The following is a 24,316-nucleotide window of genomic DNA, read 5'->3' on the forward strand; positions in this document are numbered from 1 at the left end:
GGGTGCAGAGCTGCTAAATCCTCAGTGAAAAGCAGCAGCTACGGCTGGGCGATACCTGGCCTGCGCTGGGTCACGGGGAAGGAGCGTCTGTTCCCCGTCACCACCAGCCGCAGCTCCAGCCCCGAGAAAGATGCAGAAGAGATGGAAGAGTCATCTGATGATGTAAGACCAATGTGTTTATGTCTGTCATCTTTGGCTTGAGCAAATGAAAATTCAGTCATTACAGTTTCTTTTAATTGCTTTGGTGCAATTTTTAAAAGCAAGCGGTACATTTTTAAAACTCTTAGTTGGCTACTAATCTCACAACAGGTCTTTAACAATTACTGCAACGCCCTTCTTCTGAATGGACATCTACGATATAGAGTCATATAATACAGTGTGAAACTCTGTTCTAGCACAAAACCATGTTATATCTTCACACATTTTACTATAGGTAATTATTATAGAAGTTAGGTAATGTGTTTTTCTTAATGCAACAACTTTAGCTTGTATTACTGTAACATTTTATTCCAGCAACAAGGATGTTTTGTAATGTCTATCTTTCATTATTTGCTACTGAATTAACTTTTTGTTGAAGTGCCCCTATAATGCTATTTTAAAAGTTCCTAATTTTGTTTTGAAGTCTCCTACAACAGTTTTACATGTATAAAAGGTAAAACATTTTTTTTTAATTTTCTCATTATATACATTGCACATCACCTCATTTCTCAAAGACTCAGATATGATTCGTCCAAAGATACAGTCTCTCTAAATCCCTCCTTTCCGCAAGCCTACTCTAGTCTGATTGGTCAGATGACCCAGTCTTTTGTGATTGGTCTACTCTGATTGGTCAGATGACCCTGTCTGTTGTGATTGGTCTGCTCTGATTGGTCAGATGACCCTGTCTGTTGTGATTGGTCTTCTCTGATTGGTCAGATGACCCTGTCTGTTGTGATTGGTCTACTCTGATTGGTCAGATGACCCTGTCTGTTGTGATTGGTCTTCTCTGATTGGTCAGATGACCCTGTCTGTTGTGATTGGTCTTCTCTGATTGGTCAGATGACCCTGTATGTTGTAATTGGTCCACTCTGATTGGTCAGATAACCCTGTCTGTTGTGATTGGTCCAATCTGATTGGTCAGATGACCCTGTCTGTTGTGATTGGTCTGCTCTGATTGGTCAGATGACCCTGTCTGTTGTGATTGGTCTTCTCTGATTGGTCAGATGACCCTGTCTGTTGTGATTGGTCTTCTCTGATTGGTCAGATGACCCTTTCTGTTGTGATTGGTCTACTCTGATTGGTCAGATGACCCTGTCTGTTGTGATTGGTCCTCTCTGATTGGTCAGATGACCCTGTCTGTTGTGATTGGTCTACTCTGATTGGTCAGATGACCCTGTCTGTTGTGATTGGTCTACTCTGATTGGTCAGTTGACCCTGTCTGTTGTGATTGGTCTACTCTGATTGGTCAGATGACCATGTCTGTTGTGATTGGTCCACTCTGATTGGTCAGATGACCCTGTCTGTTGTGATTGGTCTACTCTGATTGGTCAGATGACCCTATCTGTTGTGATTGGTCTACTCTGATTGGTCAGATGACCCTGTCTGTTGTGATTGGTCTACTCTGATTGGTCAGATGACCATGTCTGTTGTGATTGGTCTACTCTGATTGGTCAGATGACCATGTCTGTTGTGATTGGTCTACTCTGATTGGTCAGATGACCCTGTCTGTTGTGATTGGTCTACTCTGATTGGTCAGATGACCCTGTCTGTTGTGATTGGTCTACTGCGTACAGAGGATGTCGGAAACGCAACGTCCAACTGAATTTCAGCTCCGGAGGCGTCCTAAGGCAAAGAAATTGTTCACACTGTAAAGACAGTAACGATGGCATTGATTTTATCATATCAATCCGAGCACAAATCCGATGAAGAAACATTGGATGAACTAGTTATTTAACCCGAACCTCCATCGCAAGGACGACTTCAGTCAGACATTTTTCAGTAGGGGCTCCACCACTGGTAAATACACTCATTAGGGGCCTTCGCACCGGGTAGTCCTAGGAACTAGCCTCCAGGGTGTTTCCCTTATGAACATTTTCCTGGTTGCATTCGCCAGTAGGAACTCTGAAGTGACGTGAGCCGCGCTCGCTGTTGTGACTTTTTTTTTGACGGCGCTGAGAACGCCAATGCTCACATTCTCCGTGTTCATTAGTTTACGATCTTTCTAACAGTCCTGTCTTGATATAACTATTATACATAGAAAGTAGACAGAAATGAAAAGTTATTAGCGTTTGTCGTGTGGTTGATGTCCAGTGTTGCTGAGCAGAAATACATAATCATGTTTCTCTTGGTCTCCTCAAAGTTGCGTTGGATTTTATCCTTAGCGTAAAGGTGAAGAGCTTCATCTATCACTGTTTTCCATGTTCATAGAGTTAGTTTCAGGAGTAAATATATAGGCTATAATCTGTGTGTTTACATGGCTTTTTAAAAATGGCGGGTGCTGGTGTTTTGCTACATGCGTTCGGCCAATCCACGAACAATTATAGGTAGTTCCTATAGTGCTGGTTCAGACCCGACTCTGAAGTAGGAGTAAATTAGTTCCTCCAAAAGAGTTCCTAGAATCAAAATCGTTCCTAGTTCCTGCAGTGGGAACATGCCAAAAACCGGTAACTTCTGCCAAAGGTTCTAGGAACTATGAAAAGGTCCCTCCGGTACGAAAGCCCCTAGTGACAAGTTTTTACTCAGTTTGTCTGAAGTGGATTGTTTTGAAAAAATTATGATGTGAAAAGAAACATGTACAGTATAACTGATTAAAGCAGGAGATCAGGTTTGAGAGAATGACTAGTGGTGTTACAAGTGTGAATAATTTAGATTTTTGTCTTAAAAAATTGGAAAAAGTACACCTTTTGAAAATAGTACCAAAGCAAATAAAAAACACCATTATGCTGTTATGTTTTCTGTGGAACATCTATTCCTTGAGATTTGTCTTTCTTCCTACAAATTCATGGGTACAATAGAAAGTGATCTAGAGGCTGGTTTATGCTGGTTAGAGCTGGTATAATGCTGGTGGACCAGTATAGTCATGCTGTTCTCATGCAACACTGAGCTGGTGCTGGTGCTCCACTAACACTCCCACTTCCCATGCTGGGAACCAGTAAACCAGCATCCCATGTTAAGCATACCTTATGATGGTGACCAGCAGTGCTGGATTTTTCAGAGTAGATAAAGATTTTCAGTCATAATATATATTATGAATACCATATTCATTTGCTATGGTATTTACACTTGAAAACACTCCAATCAAACAATCTTCTCCATCAGTACAGTTTGGGTCGTTTCTCAGAGTTGGAGGGAGCGGGACGCAGACCAAAGCCTCAGTGGGGAGAGAACTGCCATGACCGGAAGCTGCAGAGATGCAAAACTCAACGCCTGGTGACCCATCTCCACCGGGACACGGCCCACGACCCAGAATGCCACACCAGCTCAGAGAAGTTCGGCCATCTGGCTGTGTCCGATCGACCCGGTCTCCACCAATCACTCATTTCACAAGTGCCATTAAGAGTAAGAAGACAGACAATGAATAAGCAGCAGAACAATTTGCGATAACAATTACATTACACTGTTGATATATGTATCACTTTTTGCAATTGCCAGTGGGTTATGGAAAATGGCGTTTAATTGTTACCTTTTTGATAACAATTTGAAAAACCCAACCCCAAATTGGAATAACTGTTACTTATGATAAAACTTTATTATAATAATTACTGCAATGCCTTTGAACTATGAACCGAAGCAAGAACATACAGTATTAGCGCTTATACTGCCACTATTACAGGATTTTATAGAAATATAACTTAGAATATAGGAAGAATATCATAAATCCTGCATCATTTCCGTCTTGCATGTATTCCGTAGCTTATAGAAACAAATGAATGTAAACCATCATCATTGGACACAGCAAGGCTAAACTGCACCTTAACGCGCCACATCTGCAACACAATTTCCTAGCGCACATCATTTTCACAAAAAGCTTACATTTAAATGGACATATAATGCATATCTCATTAAATGCTAAAACTGTTCAGTTGTGTTGTGTTGTTTTAACAAATGAATATTTTCTAAAATTTTCGACGGATTCCCCCGGCCATCGCATGCAAAGACACGAATGGCGTAGGCTAAATGACGTTTTTGCCTCAAAGCAATGGATTTCACCAAAAGGAAGCAGTTAATTTTGCACCTACAATAATAATGGAACTCAATTATCATTTGTTTTGTCTTGAAGTTGAATTCAAATTCCATTTGGCTCAAAAATCTGGATCCCACCTTTATAAATCATGCAGAACAGATTTGAACCAAACGGTTCAGCACACACAGAATCATTCCCACATTTACATGCACCTTTCAATCTCAAAACTTTGTGGTGTGTATTGGGGCAATAAGTTTCTATTAACTTCAGATAGATTAAATATGTATGCTGTCAAATTTATTTAAAAGAATTATCTAATTTGACATTCCGACTAGTTCCATCTGTTCTGCACGATTTACCTGTATAAAGATGGGATCAGGATAGCAACACCAATAGGAGGTGGAGGTGAACTCGTGAATCAGTAAATGATGGGGTGTACATCCACATAGAAACACATTCATAGTATTGGGACAAAATGAAAGACTTCTATTAAACATTTAATATGTCAATGCCATGTCAGACTAAGCTATTGGAGGATTGGATGAGGCTGAATCACAGAGTAGGAGACACTCATTTAGCACAAGCTCACTTAAATTTAATTTCAGGGGTTCACCTGCATATCCAGTCTTAAAGGCACAGTGTGTAAGCGTCGCTGCTAGAGGCCGCTTATTCAAAACAACAACACAGGTCTAGCTTTATGATGGCAAGGATGAACGTGGAATCATGGGATTTGTTGCTTTCACCTCCACAGCCGATGGAAAGCAATCCGATGGGAATTAACGTTACCGTGGTATGAAGCAGTCGGCGCTGAGAGCCCGGGATATTTTACATGGCTGATTTTATAATGCTTATATGGCGCAGTCGGCCACTACCGCTCCTTTCATTTTGTCGTTTATATTTATTTTACGATTAAAGTTACATTTAACGTCCACCTCTTTTTTCCCTGAAATTTGTTACAGTTACTTTTAATAACTTAAATTCACACTATTTTATTTCATTCTAATGAAATAGCTGGGGGCTTGATCCTGAGATTCGGCTCGAGCTTCGAGTTAATGTTCCAAGATAATATGCTTTTGAATAGAATAAGAAAGAATAAAATCAGGATGGAGGGATGCCGGCTCAATGTCTGCTGCTTATATACCCTCATGATGACGACTGAAAGGACTGAATGATTACGCTGCTCCCAAACTTACATTTACATTAACATATTTGTTTTGAGTGAATCTTTAATTATTTAAACATATCATACTCAACATAGAATACTTTAGTGCAATGCTTATCAATGTCATCTGGCATGTTTTCAGTGATATTATAATAAACTATTTTTTCTGTTGTTGAATATAGTGCTGACGGGCTTTGTAATAATCAAAATACACAATTATAGTTCATTTAGTGTCATTTAGTTGTAGTTGTACTTCTTTTATTTATAAAGCACATTTTAAAACAGTCTGAGGACTGACCAAAATACTGTACAAGTCAGATAAACACAACAGAAAACTAAATAACACATAAATAAGACCATCAACATCATTTAAAAGCTGAAGAAATCAAATAGGTTTTCAAGAGAGATTTAAAAAGTGATAGCTGGCAGGCTGTTCCACAACCTATGTCCGACCCACCTCCTTCGTCTCTGAACATTTGTAAAAGCAAGCAGAAAGACCAGCTTCAAGTTGCTCTTGCTAAAGAAAGACCATCTAAACTGACCTCGGTGATTTAAGCTAAATTACTTTGTTATTTATATGCCTGATTTACAGTGGATATCAAGTCATCATGCCCCTGTTAAAACAGCTGGTTTCTGTGATGTAAAAATTGAAACAAATATCAATTATATAAGGAGCTTTCTACGGAGCCCCTAAAGGGACGTGGTGGTGGAAAAAAATTTAGGATGGGAGAATAAAAAAAAAAAAATCTTTTGCGTTCCCTCGCAAAACTTTTGAGTTCCCTCGCAAAAGTTTTGCGTTCCCTCGCAAAGATATTTGCGTTCCCACGCAAACCCTGTTGTGAGCTCGGACAGACACTTCCTGTTTAATGTCCCGCTGGTAGTGCTTCAGAGCTCCGTACTTAATGGAGCGTTTCATAGTGTTTGAACTTGGACTCAAATATAAAGAAATGCTGGCAATATTCAAATAGGCTATTAGAAATTCCCGGATCAATATTCTTGAGCTAAAAGTTGTTAAAACACAAACGACACCTATTTACAATCACAGGAACCTAGACAACGAGCTAATTCTCCTCATAATATAAATGTATCTCTAAACAGCCGATCGAGAGACAAGTCCAAATAAGGGGCCGTCTGCAAAGTTCAAATCCCAAACCCATCTTCATATTTTATATTATTAAACATATTCTATAGCTTCACTATGACATTGTGTCCAAATTCAGTTCACACATCACCACTCTCCTGCTGGTTATACTACAATACTTAGTTTGATTTTAAAAAAAAGCATAGTTGTTATGATTTTTTATGAAATAAAATCAATAACTTCACACTGTTATGTGTAATGCCATCGAAATTCAGCAAGCAAATATAATGCATAAGCTATGATTGTAACTAGCTGCCTACAGTACCAATATAATTTTGTGTAAATAATAGGCCTACTTATTTTTTATGTGCAATTACTTCCCATACTAGCTTTCCTGTAACTCAAACAGTAGAGCGTTGGTGCATGCAATACCAAGGTCATAGGTTTGATTCCCAGGGAAGAGCAAGAACTCATAAGAATGTAAATACATTTACAATCTTATGAGTTCTTGCTCTTCCTTTGGATAAAAGAGTTACATTTACAGTTATGCATTTGGAAGACAAAGTTTTGTATAACCAATATTAGAGCAGTGATGTGTGAACTAAATTTGGTGTGTTACAGTGGAGTTATTGAATATTTTTCATAATATAAAATGTGCAAAAGCAGTGTAGTATGACCAGTGGGTCACCATTGATGTGTAAGCTGAATTGGGTGGCACTACAGTTTGTAACATTGAAGTTAATGACTATTTTTGTATTTTTGAATATGAGTTGATGCTGTAGTCGTTTGTTGGGTTATATTGCACTTTGCAGATGGTCCCTTGACTTGTCTCTCAGCCGCCTGCACATAAAGATCCATTTAGCCTATATTATAAAGCTCGTTTTGAGGAAAATTGGGTAGTAGCTCGTTGTCTAGGTTACAGTGATTGTAAATAGGTGTCGTTTGTGTTTTAATAACGTTTAGCTCAAGAATATTGATCCGGGAAGTTCCTTGAGTTAAGCACGGACCGCATTTCTTTATATTTGAGTCCAAGTTCAAACACTATGAAACGCTCCAGTAACATACGGAGCTCTGAAGCACTGCCAGCGGGACATTAAACAGGAAGTGTCTGTCCGAGCTCACAACAGGTTTTGCGTGGGAACGCAAATAACTTTGCGAGGGAACGCAAAACTTGCATTGCACGCGTTTAGCTCTTTTTCCTGTGTTTCTGTTACTTCTCATTGTTTCATTATCGTTTGCACCTGTTGTTCATTTCGTTGTCTGTGTATTTAAGCTCTGGGTTTCTGTCTGTTCATTGCCAGTTCTCGTCGTGTGTGTAGCGGATGTTTTATTTCATAGTGTCCTCAGTGTTTTACATTTTGTTAATTTAAGATCCACGCTGCTGCAAATACATCCTTTAGTTTTTATTACAAGCGGAACGTGACAGAAGAACTGACCTTAAAATATGGATCTAGCAGCAGTTTGTATCCTCCTCCTCTCCCAGGGTGAACAGTCCCTCTACAAGGTTTTCCCCTTCACCATCTGCGAGAGTGAGGAGGATAACAGCACCCCAGTGATCTTCAAGCCCCGAGCCCACCGCAGACATGGAACCAGAGCCCGCCCGAGAACAGCGTTAGTGACAAGGACTGAGCCATATATTGTCCCGGAGCCTGACGTAACGTCTGATCAGGTGTGTGAGCCGGCAACATCAACCATTCAAGAGGGATAACAAGTGGAGTATGAGGGGATGAACTGGAGTCCTACCCGCTCTACTACGGCAGAGGATTTTGTGCTGATTATTTTTGAGGAATTACCCATGCCTGTTACGCCATGCACTGAACCTGCTTCATTAACCAGCACCGAATTGTTAGCGTTTGTTTACCATCTCATTCCTCCCACTCCCTCCTCCTTTACCAAGTCCGAGTAAATCTAGTGAATTGTTTCTGAAGGTTCTGGTATTGGCCATTTTGTTAACCCTTTCCTGCACTGCCCAGTCCTCCAGTCCTCTTCTCACTATCTCACATCAGCCCTTCGTCTGCTCCCACTCAGCCTGTCCATCACATCGTGGATCCGCCTTGGACTGTTAGCTCGCCATTTCAGCCATGTCGACTCCCGAGCTCCACCTCGAACTTCCAGGCCCATAATTCCACCTCGGCCTGTTGAGCAGACTCTCCGCCTCGGCTCCTCCCTCCCCCTGCTCCACCCAGGACTGTCATCCCTACGGCCCCACTAGGCTTCCTCGTCCTTCTGGCTCCGGCTTGGACAGTCATCGGTCTGTCTGCGCAACGGACTTCCGGGTCTTCAGCTGCGCTTTGTTCCTCCACCCCTTCGGCTCCGGTGGGCTCCTCCTTCCCTCCAGTTGCACCTCGCTTGGTCCCTGGTCGCTCCTCCTTTGCCTCAGTCCTCCAATACCCTGGCTAACGTCATGTGTAAAACAACGTCATGTGTATAACAATGTAATGTGTATTGCAACGTCATGTGTATAACAAGTGTTTTGCTTCATGGTGTTTTCAGTGTTTTGCATTTTGGTAATTAAAGATCCACACTGCTGCATATAGATCCTTTAATTTTATTGCAACCGTAATGTGACAGAAGAATTTACCTTAAAATATGGACTTAGCAGTAGTTTGTATCGTCCTCATCTCGCAAGGTGAACAATCCCTAGAGAGGCTCATGCAGGAGTTCTTGGACTTATACCATCTTGTGTTTAAATAAAGGTACACACTGCTGCGAATAGATCCGTTCTCATCTTTATTGCAACTGGAACTTGACATGTACACTTATGCAGTTATTTATCCCATGCTTTTTATTTTTTTATCTATAGTTTTTAGTGGCATTGCAAAGGTTACAATAATATTATAGGTTATAATATTAAATGAGCAAAAATTCTAAAATTATTTTTTTTAGATCACATAAACCAGCTGTTTTAACGCGTGTGTAGACCTTTTATATCAACTGTATGTTAGATTCTCATTGCAATAGTATATGAGGTAGGCGATTCTGCTCTAATTGACTCTATAATTTAGTTTTAGGAGTTTGACTATTTGTATGATGGTGTTTTCTATTCCTCCAGCTACAGATTAAAGTGAACGGACAGAGAGGAGGAATGGGAATCTGTATTGCGGGAGGGAAAGGCTCTTTGCCGTACAAAGAGAACGATGAGGTAGGCCTTATCTTCCTGTAGCCACAACGCCTGAATCTCTTTACACACTATTACTACCATACTCCTTTGGGTCTATTTATGATAAAATATACACATGGACTGGAATACTAATGCGCATCCAGACAGTAATTCGGCTGATGATATGACTGTGCCTGATTTGCTTCCCCCACAGCTAGTTAATTCCTTCTGTTTGCTGATTGATTTGTTTTCTTCACGTCAGGGTATTTTCATCTCCAGAATGTCTAAAGGCGGACCAGCGGAGAAAGCCGGGCTTCATGTTGGGGACAGAGTGTTGGAGGTAAAATAAGTGTATCATAATGTATGTACAGTTAACGATACATTGATTTAATGACTAATTGGAGAGCATGGTTACAACTGGGGATACTTGATACTTTAAAGGTACAAACATTAACTGCTGATTGTGTGATTTTATCAGTGGCTGACTTAAACTTGTCTCTGCATGCATATTAAACTAGAACAAATTTCATTTTCATGGACATTTACGCTGAGTCCGAAATCACGTACAGTTGAAGTAGGTACTACATTTGAATTTGAATTTACATCCCGATTGTTAAAAAGTATGCTTTATATAGTATGAATATATGGGTAGTATGAATGAAATTTGGATGTCCTACATCCGCCATGTTGTCATTATCATACCAGCGTCAGCTGAAAACGCAAACTTTTGATAAGGGGTTTTGAAAAAAACGTTATTGTCTCTGTGTAAACTACAAAAACGTGAATTTGTGAACAATGCATAGTGTTTGTTTACAAAGTGACATCGCCACCTACAGGCCTGGCATGAAAAATACAGCATTTTACTGTAATTAGTTTCTTAGTTCTTATTTTATTATGGCTTACTTGTCTTTAATAAGTTTGGCTAGTATTAGTTTTAGCAGTTCTTTGTGAACAGGGATCGTTTTGACAACGTTGTCATCTGTACGTGAAAAACGCAAATGAAAAGCGTTTCCCTTTTTTTAAGTACATTGTTTTCATCTAAACGTGCTGTAAAGTTTGAATTTGTCTGGTGTTGGTTGTGTTTAGTGCACACTGCTGTGCTTATTTTCCCTTCGTGGATTATACTTTTTTGTTTTGTATTTTGTTAATTATAGTAATTGCTTCAAATTAGGTCCGCTTTGCCTCGCGTCATCTTCCTGCCTGACAAGACGTTACACAGTATCTTTGTTTTATTCAATTTATTGGTCACATTTCTTGTTATTAGTTTCTTAGTTCTTATTTTATTACTGTTTACTTGTCTTCAATAAGTTTGGCTAGTATTAGTTGCCATGGTATCAAAATAATCAAGAATGGATCTAAAATTCTAGTCTCTTGCATACGGCAAGAAATAATTAATCCAATCACACTTTGTGTTCAGTACAAACCATGTTTATCATTGCAAGTAGATAATTTTTTGTTTCCACCAAATGACACATGAATTTTGGGCAAAATACAGTAGAGCTTGATTGGACAAACAGCCTTTGAACAATGAAAGATAAGAATGCACTTTGACTGTATGTGTGTTTCTCCTGCTGACCCGGTTATAGTTGTTTCTCTGATGGCCATTGGAGGGCATCATTACACAGAAGCTGTGACCCCATGAGCCTTAAAGCAAGAGCACTGTGGGGGAAAAGTATTTAGATATGCAAGTCACAATTAAAATCGTATTGATGTTATTGCATTAGATAAAATATAAAGCATAAAGCATAAGAAACAAACACATTTTTAAGATAGCAAACACATTTTTAAGCAAAACATTCACAAAGAAGTTTGTTACATGCTAAAACAATATATACAGCGTTTAAAAATTAAGACAAAATGGATTTGAATACTTTTTAAGGTTGTCAGAAGGGAAACTGACACTAAAATTAGTTATTTAAAACAACTTCTCAGAGTAGTTCAATTAAAAGCTCTCATTCCTCAAGCATGAGTTGTGCTGCATCTGACATGTTCAGGTAATTCTCTAATCCTAGATTTAATTTGCATTGACAACTAAAAGTCAAAATTCATAGGTTTTTCCCCCTTACAATGGTTGATGCTGTGGCTCTGTGGTATTTTCAACACACAATCGCAGTCTAGTGACTATCCTGAGATGTGACAGGCAGCAGTCGAAGGAAGGAAAAAAACATGAGCTGTTTTTCCTGTCAAGCCGAACGGTGAGGAGCGGTTCCAGTTATATTTCCACTTGAGCTTGGTTCTCGGCCCAGAATCCTCAGTGCGGTTGACTGTATGTACTGTATGTATGTAGTGACATCGCCACTCAGGATTGGTCACTTGTCTGTTCTCTGTATAGCAGGCCAAGTGCGCTATTTGAACTAGGTAAACACACATTAAAATAAATATCTGATCATCCGCCATATAAAGCAGTTGCTATTTACATCTCATACGGTCTGTAAACTCTTGCGTTCCCAAAGGCAATGACTCACCCTATTTGTATTATATTATCAGCAGGGTTTGAAATTAACTTTTTCACTCGCCTGCCAATTTGGCTACTACATTTTTAAGTTAACGGCCTTTCAGAACTTCTACTAGCCAAAAAAAGAAAAGAAATGAACCAGATTAACTACGTCACGGCATATATACTGTATATATATTAAAATTTGGATTTCATACATTCATTTCTTATTCAAACAAAATCCTGTCATCCAACATCTCCTCTCTTCCTCTTTCATCCTCATCAACAAAAATGTGTTTTAGATGGAGAGATCAATACAGTAAAAAGAACATAAAAAAATGTAGGGTGTTGGAAAATAACAATGTCTTGTCTGTTAAGCAAATGCTTTTTAATCTTCGCTATTGCTTCAATGCAAATGAACAAGCGCGCCGTTATTTGTTGCGTAGTGACGTGTGTTTTTAAGTCATAGACTGTAAAAAAAAATGGACGACGCCTATCTTGACAGTAGTCTTAAACTGAACAAACAAAAAAATGCCACAGTCAGAGCCAGTTTTTTCCACTTACGCCGGTTGGCCAAAGTCAAGCCATTTTTAAATAGGAATAGTTTTGAAACAATTATTCACGCTTTTATTTTAACACGTCTCGACTATTGGAACTCATTATATGTCGGGTTACCTCTCGCTGCTATCTCACGTCTTCAGATGGTCCAAAACGCGGCTGCCCGTTTGCCCACTGGCAGCCGAAAACGAGATCATATCACCCCAATTCTACGTTCTCTGCACTGGCTACCAGTCCGATTCAGAATCGATTTTAAAATTGTATTATTTGTCTACAAATCGCTCCACAACCTGGCCCTCAAATACGTTTCTGATTTAATTACTACTCATCATTCATTCAGATCACTCAGATCAAGAGACCAACATCGCCTGGCTGTCCCACGGTCTTGCTTAAAATGTAGAGGCGATTGTGCTTTTGCAGTAGTCGGCCCTAAGCTCTGAAACACCCAACCATTGCATATTAAATCAGCTTCCAAACTAGCTGAATTAAAATCTCTGCTGAAAACAAATTTTTTTTCTAGTGCGTTCAGTGTACCATAACTTGTATGTTTTTATTAATTTTATTTATTTGTATTTGTTGTTTTTGCCTTGTTTAGTTCCTACTCTACTGTACAGCACTTTGGCTAACCAAGGTTGATTTTAAATGTGCTTTATAAATAAATTAAATTGAAATTTAATATATCATAATGAAATCTGAATGGCAGATTTGGCTACACAAACTTCACGAGCAAAGTGAGTAAACATAATAAGTAACTCCAAACTGGCTCGTGATCTGACAGCGTAACCCACCACAGTTAATTTTTACCCACATTTGGAGGGTGTTAATTTCAAACCCTGAGTATCAGCTTTAGTGGAAAATGAAATCATATCCGGATCGGCAAGGTTGAGCAATCAGAACGGCTATAGACATATACTATAATAGAAGGAGAATTCTGGGGTTTAGAGGTTTCTTTCAAAAGTGGGATGACACCCACAGCTGACCAGCAAAACCTTAACTGGCTCAGCCTGTTTTTTTTTTTTCCTACTGTTACGAGTTTAAAGATGTATAAGGGGATGATTACATAACATTTATGTGAGGCACTGTTGCTGTGTGTGGATGCAGGAAGAACAACCAAGAAACTTCAATTAAACGTTAAGAGAAAACGTTTATTCTCTTGGGATGAAAGCTTTAAACATGTTCACCTAAATTAAATAACAAGATTGTTCAGAAAGAAAAATAATACACGAGAAAACAAAGACAGACAAGAGTGTCGACAAATTATTGAAATAAGCAAAACATAACTGATATCTAATTTTAAGTGTACCCGTTAAACTAACTGCCACAAAAGAAAAATAGAAACAGAACCGAGTTCTTCAGCGGAATACGCCGCCTTAATTAAACTACACTAAATAAAAACAGAAATACAAGAATGGCGAACACTCCACGCATACCTAGCACAACAATGATTCCTACCTCCCGTCATATGATTTCGCAACAGAGAACTCAATGCTCCAGATGTAAACGGACCGGCTAGGCATCTCTTAAAGTCTTATCAAAACTCAGGTCAGGCAAAAGCATTTACTCAAATCAGCAACAATAAAGACAATAAGCGTGAATCGTGATAGTGGTTTAGACAATGTGCTCAGAACGCGCAAGTTGGGTGAGATCTGGCGAGGATCTGTCTTCCAAGTTGTGGATGGGCCTTTTAAACTCATGGCACAGCAATGGATTGGTCGAACAGATGGTGACGCCCCCACAATGACGTCACGTGCCCGCAAACAGTCAATGCTCGGTCACCACCTGAAAGTAATGAATGGAGACAGAACAGAGACACGCACACAAATACACGTGGAACGTAACACTTCCCCCCTAAAAAAAAGAAAAAAACATCAAAACATGAACAAAAGAACATGTTTTTTTTTTTCTTTCATTCTAATTCTCAGAGCACACCAGCTTAAACTCTGGACAAAGCGTCCGCAATTATATTCTCCGCACCTTTCTTGTGTTTGATCTCTAAATTGTAGCCTTGTACCATCAAAGACCAACGCATCAGCCTCTGATTATGATTGTACATGCGACCTAAAAACACTAAAGGATTGTGATCCGTGAACACAATCACAGGCAGGTTAGTTGAGCTCACATAAACATCAAAATACTGTAAAGCCAGTAATAAGGCCAACGTTTCTTTCTCGATTGTAGAGTAGTTCAATTGGTGTTTATTGAACTTACGTGAAAAGTAACATACTGGATTGTCGATACCAGAAACGTCTTCTTGCACCAGCACTGCCCCGGCACCAACAGAGCTTGCGTCAATCTCGAGCTTGAAAGTTCGTTCAAAATCAGGAGCTGATAAAACAGGCGTACTGCACAACAAAGTCTTGATGTTATCAAAAGCATTCTGACATTCATCATTCCAGAGGAAAGTGCATGATGGACTAAGGAGTGACGTTAAGGGATTGGCCACAGTTGAAAAATTCTTGCAGAAACCCCGATAATAACCGGCCATTCCTAAGAATCTACGAAGTTCTTTGCGCGTAGCAGGAACAGGAAAATCAGCAATTGCAGTTACTTTTGCCTCCATGGGTCGAACTTGACCTTGACCCACTTCTTTGCCCAAGTACGTAACCGTAGCTTGACCAAACTCACACTTCGCTAAGTTTAACGTCAGTGAAGCTTTCTCAAGGCGCTCAAACACCTCCCTTATCGTTGACACATGTGCAGACCAAGTAGGCGAGTAAATCACGAGGTCATCTAAATATGCGTTACAGTTACGGACACCTGCAAGCACGATGTTAATAAGCCGCTGGAATGTGGCTGGTGCGTTGCGCATCCCGAACGCCATTACGCAATACTGCAGTAAATCATCTTGGGTCACAAAAGCAGAAATATCGGAGGCGCGCAACGTTAGCGGCACTTGCCTGTAACCCTTCAGTAATTCTAATTTACTGACAAATTTAGCGGACCCCAGGTTGTCCACACAGTCCTCCATACGAGGTAATGGAAAACAGTCAGGAACAGTTACAGAGTTTACCTTTCGGTAATCCGTGCAGAATCTAGCAGAGCCATCACTCTTAGACACGAGTAGACAAGGTGAGCTCCAGGGACTAAAACTCTGTTTCGCTAAACCATGCTCACACAAGTAGTCAACTTCAGTCTTGATCACAGAACGTTTAAAAACATTCGTTCTATAAGCATGTTGCTTAATAGGAACAGCATTACTCACGTCAATGTCATGTTCTAAAATCGTAGTGCGAGAGGGAACGTCATTAAATAACGAAGGAAAGTCAGAAATGATTTCTTTCACATCATTACTCTGAGACTCGGATAGATGGGACAGGTGAGAATTTAAATCAGCACGTACTTCAGAATTCTTCAACCTGGCACACTGCTGATATGTGTGTCGTATCAAAACTCCGTCATCTTCCTTGTCAGGTGTAGAATTAAAATCAAACGACTCACACGTGAGCGCAGCAGCACAAGATATATTCGACTCATTTTCTTTCAGGACATCCTGTACTGACTCTCGAACAAGATACGCCTTCAGCATATTTACATGACATACACGAGATTTCTTCCGGCGATCTGGAGTACGAATCACATAATCAGTGTCATTCATTTTCCTAAGCACTTCATATGGACCTGAAAAGCGTGCAGATAAAGCAGAACCAATGACAGGCAATAAAACGAGCACCTGATCTCCTTCCTTAAAATGACGTTGAACAGTTTTACGATCGTATTTACTCTTCATCGTCATTTGAGCGTGCAGTAATGAATCTCGTGCCATAGTGCAAGCTTTGTGCAATCGCTCACGAAATTTGCTCACATAGTCCAATGTGGTTTGAACATTCGATTTGTGATCTAAAATATTCTCTTTAAGCATCTTTAACGGACCCCTAACAGTATGCCCGAAAACAAGATCGGCAGGACTAAATCCTAGACTGTCTTGTACCGCTTCTCTAGCAGCAAACAAAACTAACGGGATGCCCTCGTCCCAGTCTTTACCTGTGTCCATACAGTATCGACGCAACAGCGCTTTCATGGTCTGATGGAACCGTTCCAAAGAACCTTGAGACTCAGGATGATAGGCACTTGAAATTCTGTGAGAAATATTCAAAGTCTTTAACACTTGTGTAAAAATCTTTGACAAAAAGTTCGTACCTTGATCAGACTGCACAATCTTCGGTAGACCGAACATTGAAAAGAATTTTATGAGCGCGCTGCTGATCACCGGTGCCGTAATCTTTCTCAGTGGAAACACCTCCGGAAAACGCGTCGCTGTACACATTATTGTAAGCAAGTATTGATTACCAGATTTTGACTTAGGTAGTGGTCCAACACAGTCTACAATAACGTGCTCAAAAGGCTCTCCCATCACTGGTATAGGAACCAGCGGTGCGCGCGGATCACCTGGTTCGGCTTACCCGAGAATTGACAAGTCGTACAGGTTCTACAAAATTTGGCTACATCAGCCTTCATTCTGGGCCAAAAGAAATGTCTCAATATTCGATGGTATGTCTTCTTAATGCCTAAGTGACCAGACAAATCATGATCATGAGCGAGGGAAAGTACTAAGTGTCTATAACACGTCGGAATGACAATTTGGGTCACAGAAGACCATTCGGAACCACTCGCAATATCAGCACACCACCAACGCATCAGTAACCCATTCTGCACATAGTAAGCGTTTCTCCTCTTTTGCGCCTCTTCCACGGAAATGACAGAAGAAAAACATTTACACAGAGAAAAGTCGGCTTTTTGGGCTGCAATAATTTTCTCACTAGTGACTTCTAATTTCAAATCATCTGATTTCAAATAAATGACTGCGCCATCTGGCTTACCTGCATCAGGCATCAGTGCATCGTTTACAAACATAGGTGCTATGAAAGTGGAGGATAAATCATCAGCATCAGCAAACTTACGAGCCTGCGCTCGCGTTACAGCACAAACAGGAAAAACCTCAGGGAATTTCTCTGACATTTCATCAGTGCCATCGGGCAAAATAGGTTTATCACAAACCTCTAATAGCGGCACAATTTTACCACCTGCAATATCATTACCGAGAATGAAGTTCACTCCATGCACTGGTAAGCTATCACGAACTCCAACTTTCACAAATCCTGAAAACAAATCTGACTTCAGGTGAATCTGATGCAAAGGAACTTTCATAGTGCTCATCTCAAGACCACGTACTAACACATGACTTCCACAAAAAGTACGTTCAGAAAACGGCAACGCGGCAGCTAATATAAACGATTGCATCGCTCCGGTATCACGCAACATAATAACTCTGACTGGATCAGGAGAATGTTCACTAACAGACACAAATCCTTCCATCAGGAAAGGTTGATGACTAACATCTAAGACATCACAATTCTCATGATCTGTGCGATCAACAGTCTTCACAAACGCAACACTTTTAGTACTGACACCTTGCTCTTTGCGCTTTAAAGCCAGACAATCAGCAATGAGGTGTCCCGGTTTGCGACAGTAAAAACATTCTCTGCCTTCTTTAGCTTTTGGAACATTTTTCGAACGCCACTGATCTCTCAAGACAGCAGGAACATGCGAAACGTTTTCAGTCCGAGCAAGAGTAAAAACATTCTTGTGCGTAAGCGCGAACTCATCCGCACAAACAGACGCCTGTGACACTGACGTCACCTTCTGCTCGTTTAGATAGACAACAATACGATCAGGAATACAATTTTTGAACTCCTCTAACAAAACCAACTCACGGAGAGCATTAAAATCTGCTACTTTATTTGATGTGCACCACCGGTCAAACAACAAACTCTTCTCCCTAGCGAACTCAACGAACGTCTGATTTGAAACTTTTTTGTGATTCCTAAATCGCTGTCTGTACGCCTCCGGTACGAGCTCATAAGCCCTCAAAATTGCCGTTTTAATAATGTCATAATCTAAGCTATCCTGTAAAGACAGTGCAGCACATACTTCCCGAGCTTTTCCCGTCAACTTACATTGAAGCAGTAACGGCCACACATCTCTAGACCAGTTAAGCATAGAAGCAACTCGTTCGAATACATTAAAATATGAGTCAACCTCAGCCTCTCTGAACTGTGGAACAAGAGAAATATGTTTACTCACATCAAACGTCGAACTCGCACCCGCCGCGACAGCAACTGGCTGCGCAGGTTGAGCAGCTGATACAGGGAGTGTAAGCGTAACCGGTGTCTCTCTGGCTATTCTCAGGTCCAACTCACGCAACTTTACTTGCGTGTCCGCCTCTATTTCCAGACGGCGGATATGGAGTTGCAAATCTAACTGAGCTCTTCGGTCCTCAGCCCTCTCGCGCTCTTCCCGTTGGACTTTCGCCAAACGTACCTTGAGACGCGACTCATCTCCCGCAACAGATGGAGAAGAAGGTTCAAAGGGGGGCAAGACTGCTTTGGCTTTGGAACCCTCCGCCTCATCAGTCCCACTCGCTTCCTCCTCACCTAAAGGACCAGCTCCAGAGCTCAGAATCTCCTCAGATTTATCAACCGGTTTCAACACCTCCAACTTCCTTAGCTGCTGCACTAACACATTTTTAATGTCTCGCTTAAGCTGCTGTCTAGAAACCCTAATTTGGTAATGTTCGGCAACTCTCAATAAATCATCTTTCCTACACGTACTTAATTGTTCGACCGTTGGTGCACTCACAAAACTATCCAGATCAAAATCAGTCATTCTGACTAAACTTACCACCACAACCGCTAGAATCCACAGAAGCCTCTTAAGATCTTTCATTCAGACAATACCTCCTTCAAGGTTACTGCTCCTACCCACACACAATCAACAGCGCTCACAAACTCATCCCAAGAAAATAAGAGATCCCTTTAAAAGGAATATCCCACCGCTGCCACCACCAAATGTTACGAGTTTAAAGATGTATAAGGGGATGATTACATAGCATTTATGTGAGGCACTGTTGCTGTGTGTGGATGCAGGAAGAACAACCAAGAAACTTCAATTAAACGTTAAGAGAAAACGTTTATTCTCTTGGGATGAAAGCTTTAAACATGTTCACCTAAATTAAATAACAAGATTGTTCAGAAAGAAAAATAATACACGAGAAAACAAAGACAGACAAGAGTGTCGCCAAATTATTGAAATAAGCAAAACATAACTGATATCTAATTTTAAGTGTACCCGTTAAACTAAAACTAACTGCCACAAAAGAAAAATAGAAACAAAACCGAGTTCTTCAGCGGAATACGCCGCCTTAATTAAACTACACTAAATAAAAACAGAAATACAAGAATGGCGAACACTCCACGCATACCTAGCACAACAATGATTCCTACCTCCCGTCATATGATTTCGCAACAGAGAACTCAATGCTCCAGATGTAAACGGACTGGCTAGGCATCTCTTAAAGTCTTATCAAAACTCAGGTCAGGCAAAAGCATTTACTCAAATCAGCAACAATAAAGACAATAAGCGTGAATCGTGATAGTGGTTTAGACAATGTGCTCAGAACGCGCAAGTTGGGTGAGATCTGGCGAGGATCTGTCTTCCTAGTTGTGGATGGGCCTTTTAAACTCATGGCACAGCAATGGATTGGTCGAACAGATGGTGACGCCCCCACAATGACGTCACGTGCCCGCAAACAGTCAATGCTCGGTCACCACCTGAAAGTAATGAATGGAGACAGAACAGAGACACGCACACAAATACACGTGGAACGTAACACTACAAATGGCAGGTGGGCAAACCGTTGGAAAACCTGTCTGAAACATTCATTTTCTCCACAATACTCTTTGGTGTGGAAATAACACAGATCCTCTTGAAGGTCCCAGGTCATTTCCTCATATAAATGGTGGGCATTTCCTCATTGTTTGAATTTCGTTGCATTTGTCACCTGTTCGTCCTCTTTCCACACTCTAACAAATGCTGTGTTTTTGGGTCAAATATGGAAAAACCCAAACGTTGGGTTAAAAATGTAATTTAAAAATTTAACCCACTTGCTGAGTTTGTCCATTTTGACCCAAAGTTGAATTGAAACAACCCAGAATTTTTTAAAGTGCATCGACTCACTGCATTTCATTTCTGATTTGTGCCTCCAGGTCAATGGCCTGGACATGCTGGAGGTCAGCCATCATGATGCGGTCAGCGTCCTGAGGAATGCTGGGAGTTGTATCAAGATGAAAGTGTTACGAGAGAGATGCGTGTCCACGGAGCCGCGAGCAAACGACAGGTCCGACGGCATGGAGACCGACCTGCAGATCAGCCAAGAGTGGGATGTTCCTGTGAGCAATAACAGATCAGCCGGCCCACAATCCTCCACTGATCCCACGCCGGACTGCAGCCCAATGACCAACCGGACAGAAGCTTCGGCCTGCAACGGAAACGGACCGGTAGGCTGGAGAGATGTTTATATAATTCTATTATATTCCACAGAGGAATAAAAGCAATAAAATGATCTGAAATGGAATTAGACTCAAGGTACGTTTACACGACAACGATTTCCTTAAAAACTGAGAAGTTTTTCCTGAGTTTTCCTCATACAGAAGATCGTCAAAACGATCCCCATTCACACGGATCCACAAAAACGACTGTAAACGCTGTATTCTTCTGCCAGGGCAGTAGATGGCGATGAAACACTGTAGACTGAACACGTGATACGCATGTGCATGATGTCATCGTCTTCAGAGATTCACGTTTTTGTTGTTTACACAGAGACCGCGTTCAAGAACATGCACTTTGAAACCAGTTTTCTAAAGTTTGCGTTTTCAGGCACCCAAAACGCTGTTGTCGTCTAAACGATCAGCAAAAACGCATAAAAGTTTTACATTTTTAGTTGAAAACGGTGTCGTGTAAACAGCTCCTCAATTAGAGCTACTGAAGCACTAGATTTGATGATTGTTGAAACAACACTCATGGTTTTGGAAACCGTAATGTTCATTTTCCTGTTTTTCTCTTGATGCTCTTCATGTTATTTTGTCAGAATGAAACAGTACAGGACTTACGGCCAATGAAAGACATGGAGACCTTCAAAAACAATGCCCTACAGATTGTGAAAAACACCATGACGGTACGTGTGGAGGACAGTAAGCGTTTTAACAGTGAAATCTCAGGAATGCATTTGATCAACATTCTGTCCTTCATTCTGATGCATAATGAACACGTCCCCGTCATGTTGTCCTGTCATTCAGTCTCTGTGAAGAAATAAATATCTGATACTTTATAGACTCAAAGAGAACATTACAATAGAAGAAAATAGAAACTGTAATCAATTCTAAACAAACTTTGTCCTATCTGACAAATTCCTATCTTTCCATTAACAAATGTAGAGATCACAGATCTCATCTTGTTTTCCAGGACATTTATAATTGTGCTTATCAATTTATTTTGTTTTGAAGTTGGCGTGAAACAGAAGCTGTGATCGTTTCTTCCCGATTATTGACATAAATCGGCATGAAATATCTTGTCAAACTACAGAAATGTAGAGCGGACTTGTTTTGTCCATAGGGAATTGATTGTATCATTAGACTGCTGTCATTTGCTAATTGCTGCGATCTCATGCGAGTCCACATGAATGAAAAAACAAATAGTGACGTGCACTTCTATAGGTAATAGAAGTTAATTGATAAGTTACACTTACTTTGAAAGTCAACCTTAGACATTCTACTAACTAGTAACTTTGCAAATACATGACAAATAACTCTCACTGGAGTATTAGTAGACTGTTTGGGTTAGTAGAATAAGTTGACATGTAGTTGCAAAGTTACTTATAGTCAGTAGAATGTTTAAAGTGGACCATCAAAATATAGTGTTACCAATACATTATTTTATTATTTTTCCCCCTCAGTTCTGCTATTATATAGTAGAGAAAACAGAAAATACTGCCAATGTGAAATGATGTCTGGGTCCGATTGAAGTGTCCATGTGGTGACATCATACAACGCACTTATTGTGTACAAAGGCTACATGTTTTTACATTGTACTTATATTTAATTTAAAAATACCTGCATGTACAGGTGCGATTCATTTCTGTAATTACATAGTTAAACTGTTGACTCTTTAACCCAGCAAACCTGTCCTCACCGTACCCGTATTCAGCTCAATAGCAGCACAAGTGTTTTGCAACACAATAAGTGCATTGTTCCTTACATTTTTTTTCATCTAGGCCTACGCATAGCAAAGACACCTAATACAAAGTGTGACCAGTTTTTGTTCTACCTGAGACAAGCTTAAGAAACAGATCGCATATCTTTAGCAGGAAAGCACAAAGTAAACATGGCTAATTTGAAATGCCAGTTCCTGACAGCTGTGTAAAATCTTCTTTGCTCTCGACTCACTTCGCCAGATTCCCCGGATCATCCTCACACACCCCTCGACCTCGGATGAAGACGTGGAGCCGCTCACACACGGCCCAGATGATGGAGACTTCGAGTGTGACTTCAGTGACATCTACTCTGACTGCCTGAACAATGCTTTCTATCCTCTGTGAAAGTCAGCTGCGTTATCACTCTGCACACACACTACCAGGAAAAGCTTTCGGATCGGTGTTTGAAAAACTATTGTTAAATATTATGACAACTTAAAATCACTGTTTTCTATTTTTATAAATTTTTAAATGTAATTTATTGCTGTGATCAAAGCTGAATTTTCATCATCATTACTTCTTTACTTCATTGGCATCATTGATGCTCAAAAAAATCAAATCATCATATTAGGATGATTTCTGAAGGATCATGTGACACTGACGACTGGAGTAATGATGCTAAAAACTCTTTATATACGTAGAAAACAGCCGTTTTAAATTGTAATAATATTTCACAATATTACTGTTTTTATTGTATTTTTAATCAAATAAATGCAGCCTAGATGAGCTGAAGAGACTTCTTTTAAAAACCGAAAAAAATCTTACCGATCCAAAAACTTTTGACTGGGAGTGTAGTTTGTCATTTGCAATGAATTACTGTGCTAAATTGAAATTGCTTTCATATATACACTTTTTGTCTCAGAGATTATTATTATTATTAATAATGAAGTGCATGTGGTTAAAGCGTGACATCAGCATGTCCAGGATGTTAAGTGAATCTCAGATTTGATTTGCCTGAATCGCTGACGGCAGGACACATAAATGATCAGGAAACGCACTGAGTGTGATTTATTGTATACAAAACATGACAGCACAAATAGTCACTGACACCAAATTGGAATTGAAAAAGCGAGATGAACAGAGAACTTAATTTAACCGTAGATTTCAATTAGGAAGCTGCCAGACTCAATTGTGTAGAGGATTATTGTACGTTACAAAGATACAAATAAATATATTATTTCCCCACAGAAATGAGTTTTCAGGGCTTAATACCTTCTCTCTCTCTCTCTTTGACTTCAGATGTGCCTGTGTCCTTCGGTTAGTGAACGATCACCGGAGCAGAAAATGAGTGATGCTGGGAACAACACTTCAGGAAAACTTCCCATGAATCCACAGTCACATGATGCTTCCATCCATACAACTATCTGAACTGTTTAGAGCACCTCGTGTGAAAGAGAAAATATTTTTCTAACATTTTGCTTGTTTAAATTTGACATGCTCTAAAATAGACCTTACTTGCTCTGTGTGTGCTTTACTTAAATGCTTTTACTTGCAGCATTTGTCAAAAATGAAATAAATTTTAAAAATGTTGCCGGTCGCATGTGTGTAATGGTATGAATGATGTTTCTCAAGTGCAGTGCTGTTATGAATATTTGATGTGGATATCCTACAATCTTCATACTCACAATACCCGTTGAATGCATATATTTAATAGTTGGTTAGGCCTATAGAAGCATCATTTTGTTCCGTGACGGTAAATTTAGCAGATGCTGGCATCAAGTAAGTGTATGTGGGT

At 40.0% G+C, this 24,316-nt stretch overlaps 1 protein-coding gene across 1 annotated transcript; it reads left to right on the forward strand.

Moving 5' to 3' along the window:
- On the forward strand, positions 1–24,111 carry LOC143741253 (uncharacterized). Its single transcript, XM_077233676.1, has 8 exons — positions 1–162; positions 3,298–3,537; positions 9,458–9,547; positions 9,768–9,845; positions 20,540–20,830; positions 21,421–21,507; positions 22,783–22,928; positions 23,821–24,111. Exons 1-7 carry the CDS (start codon positions 142–144, stop codon positions 22,924–22,926), a joined length of 951 nt encoding a protein of 316 aa, XP_077089791.1. The 5' UTR covers positions 1–141; the 3' UTR covers positions 22,927–22,928; positions 23,821–24,111.
- Positions 24,112–24,316: the final 205 nt, after the last annotated feature.

This window comes from Siphateles boraxobius, unplaced genomic scaffold (assembly GCF_051911475.1).
Source record: "Siphateles boraxobius isolate OS27281-9 unplaced genomic scaffold, OSU_SipBor_1 182, whole genome shotgun sequence".
Lineage (NCBI taxonomy): Eukaryota > Metazoa > Chordata > Actinopteri > Cypriniformes > Leuciscidae > Siphateles > Siphateles boraxobius.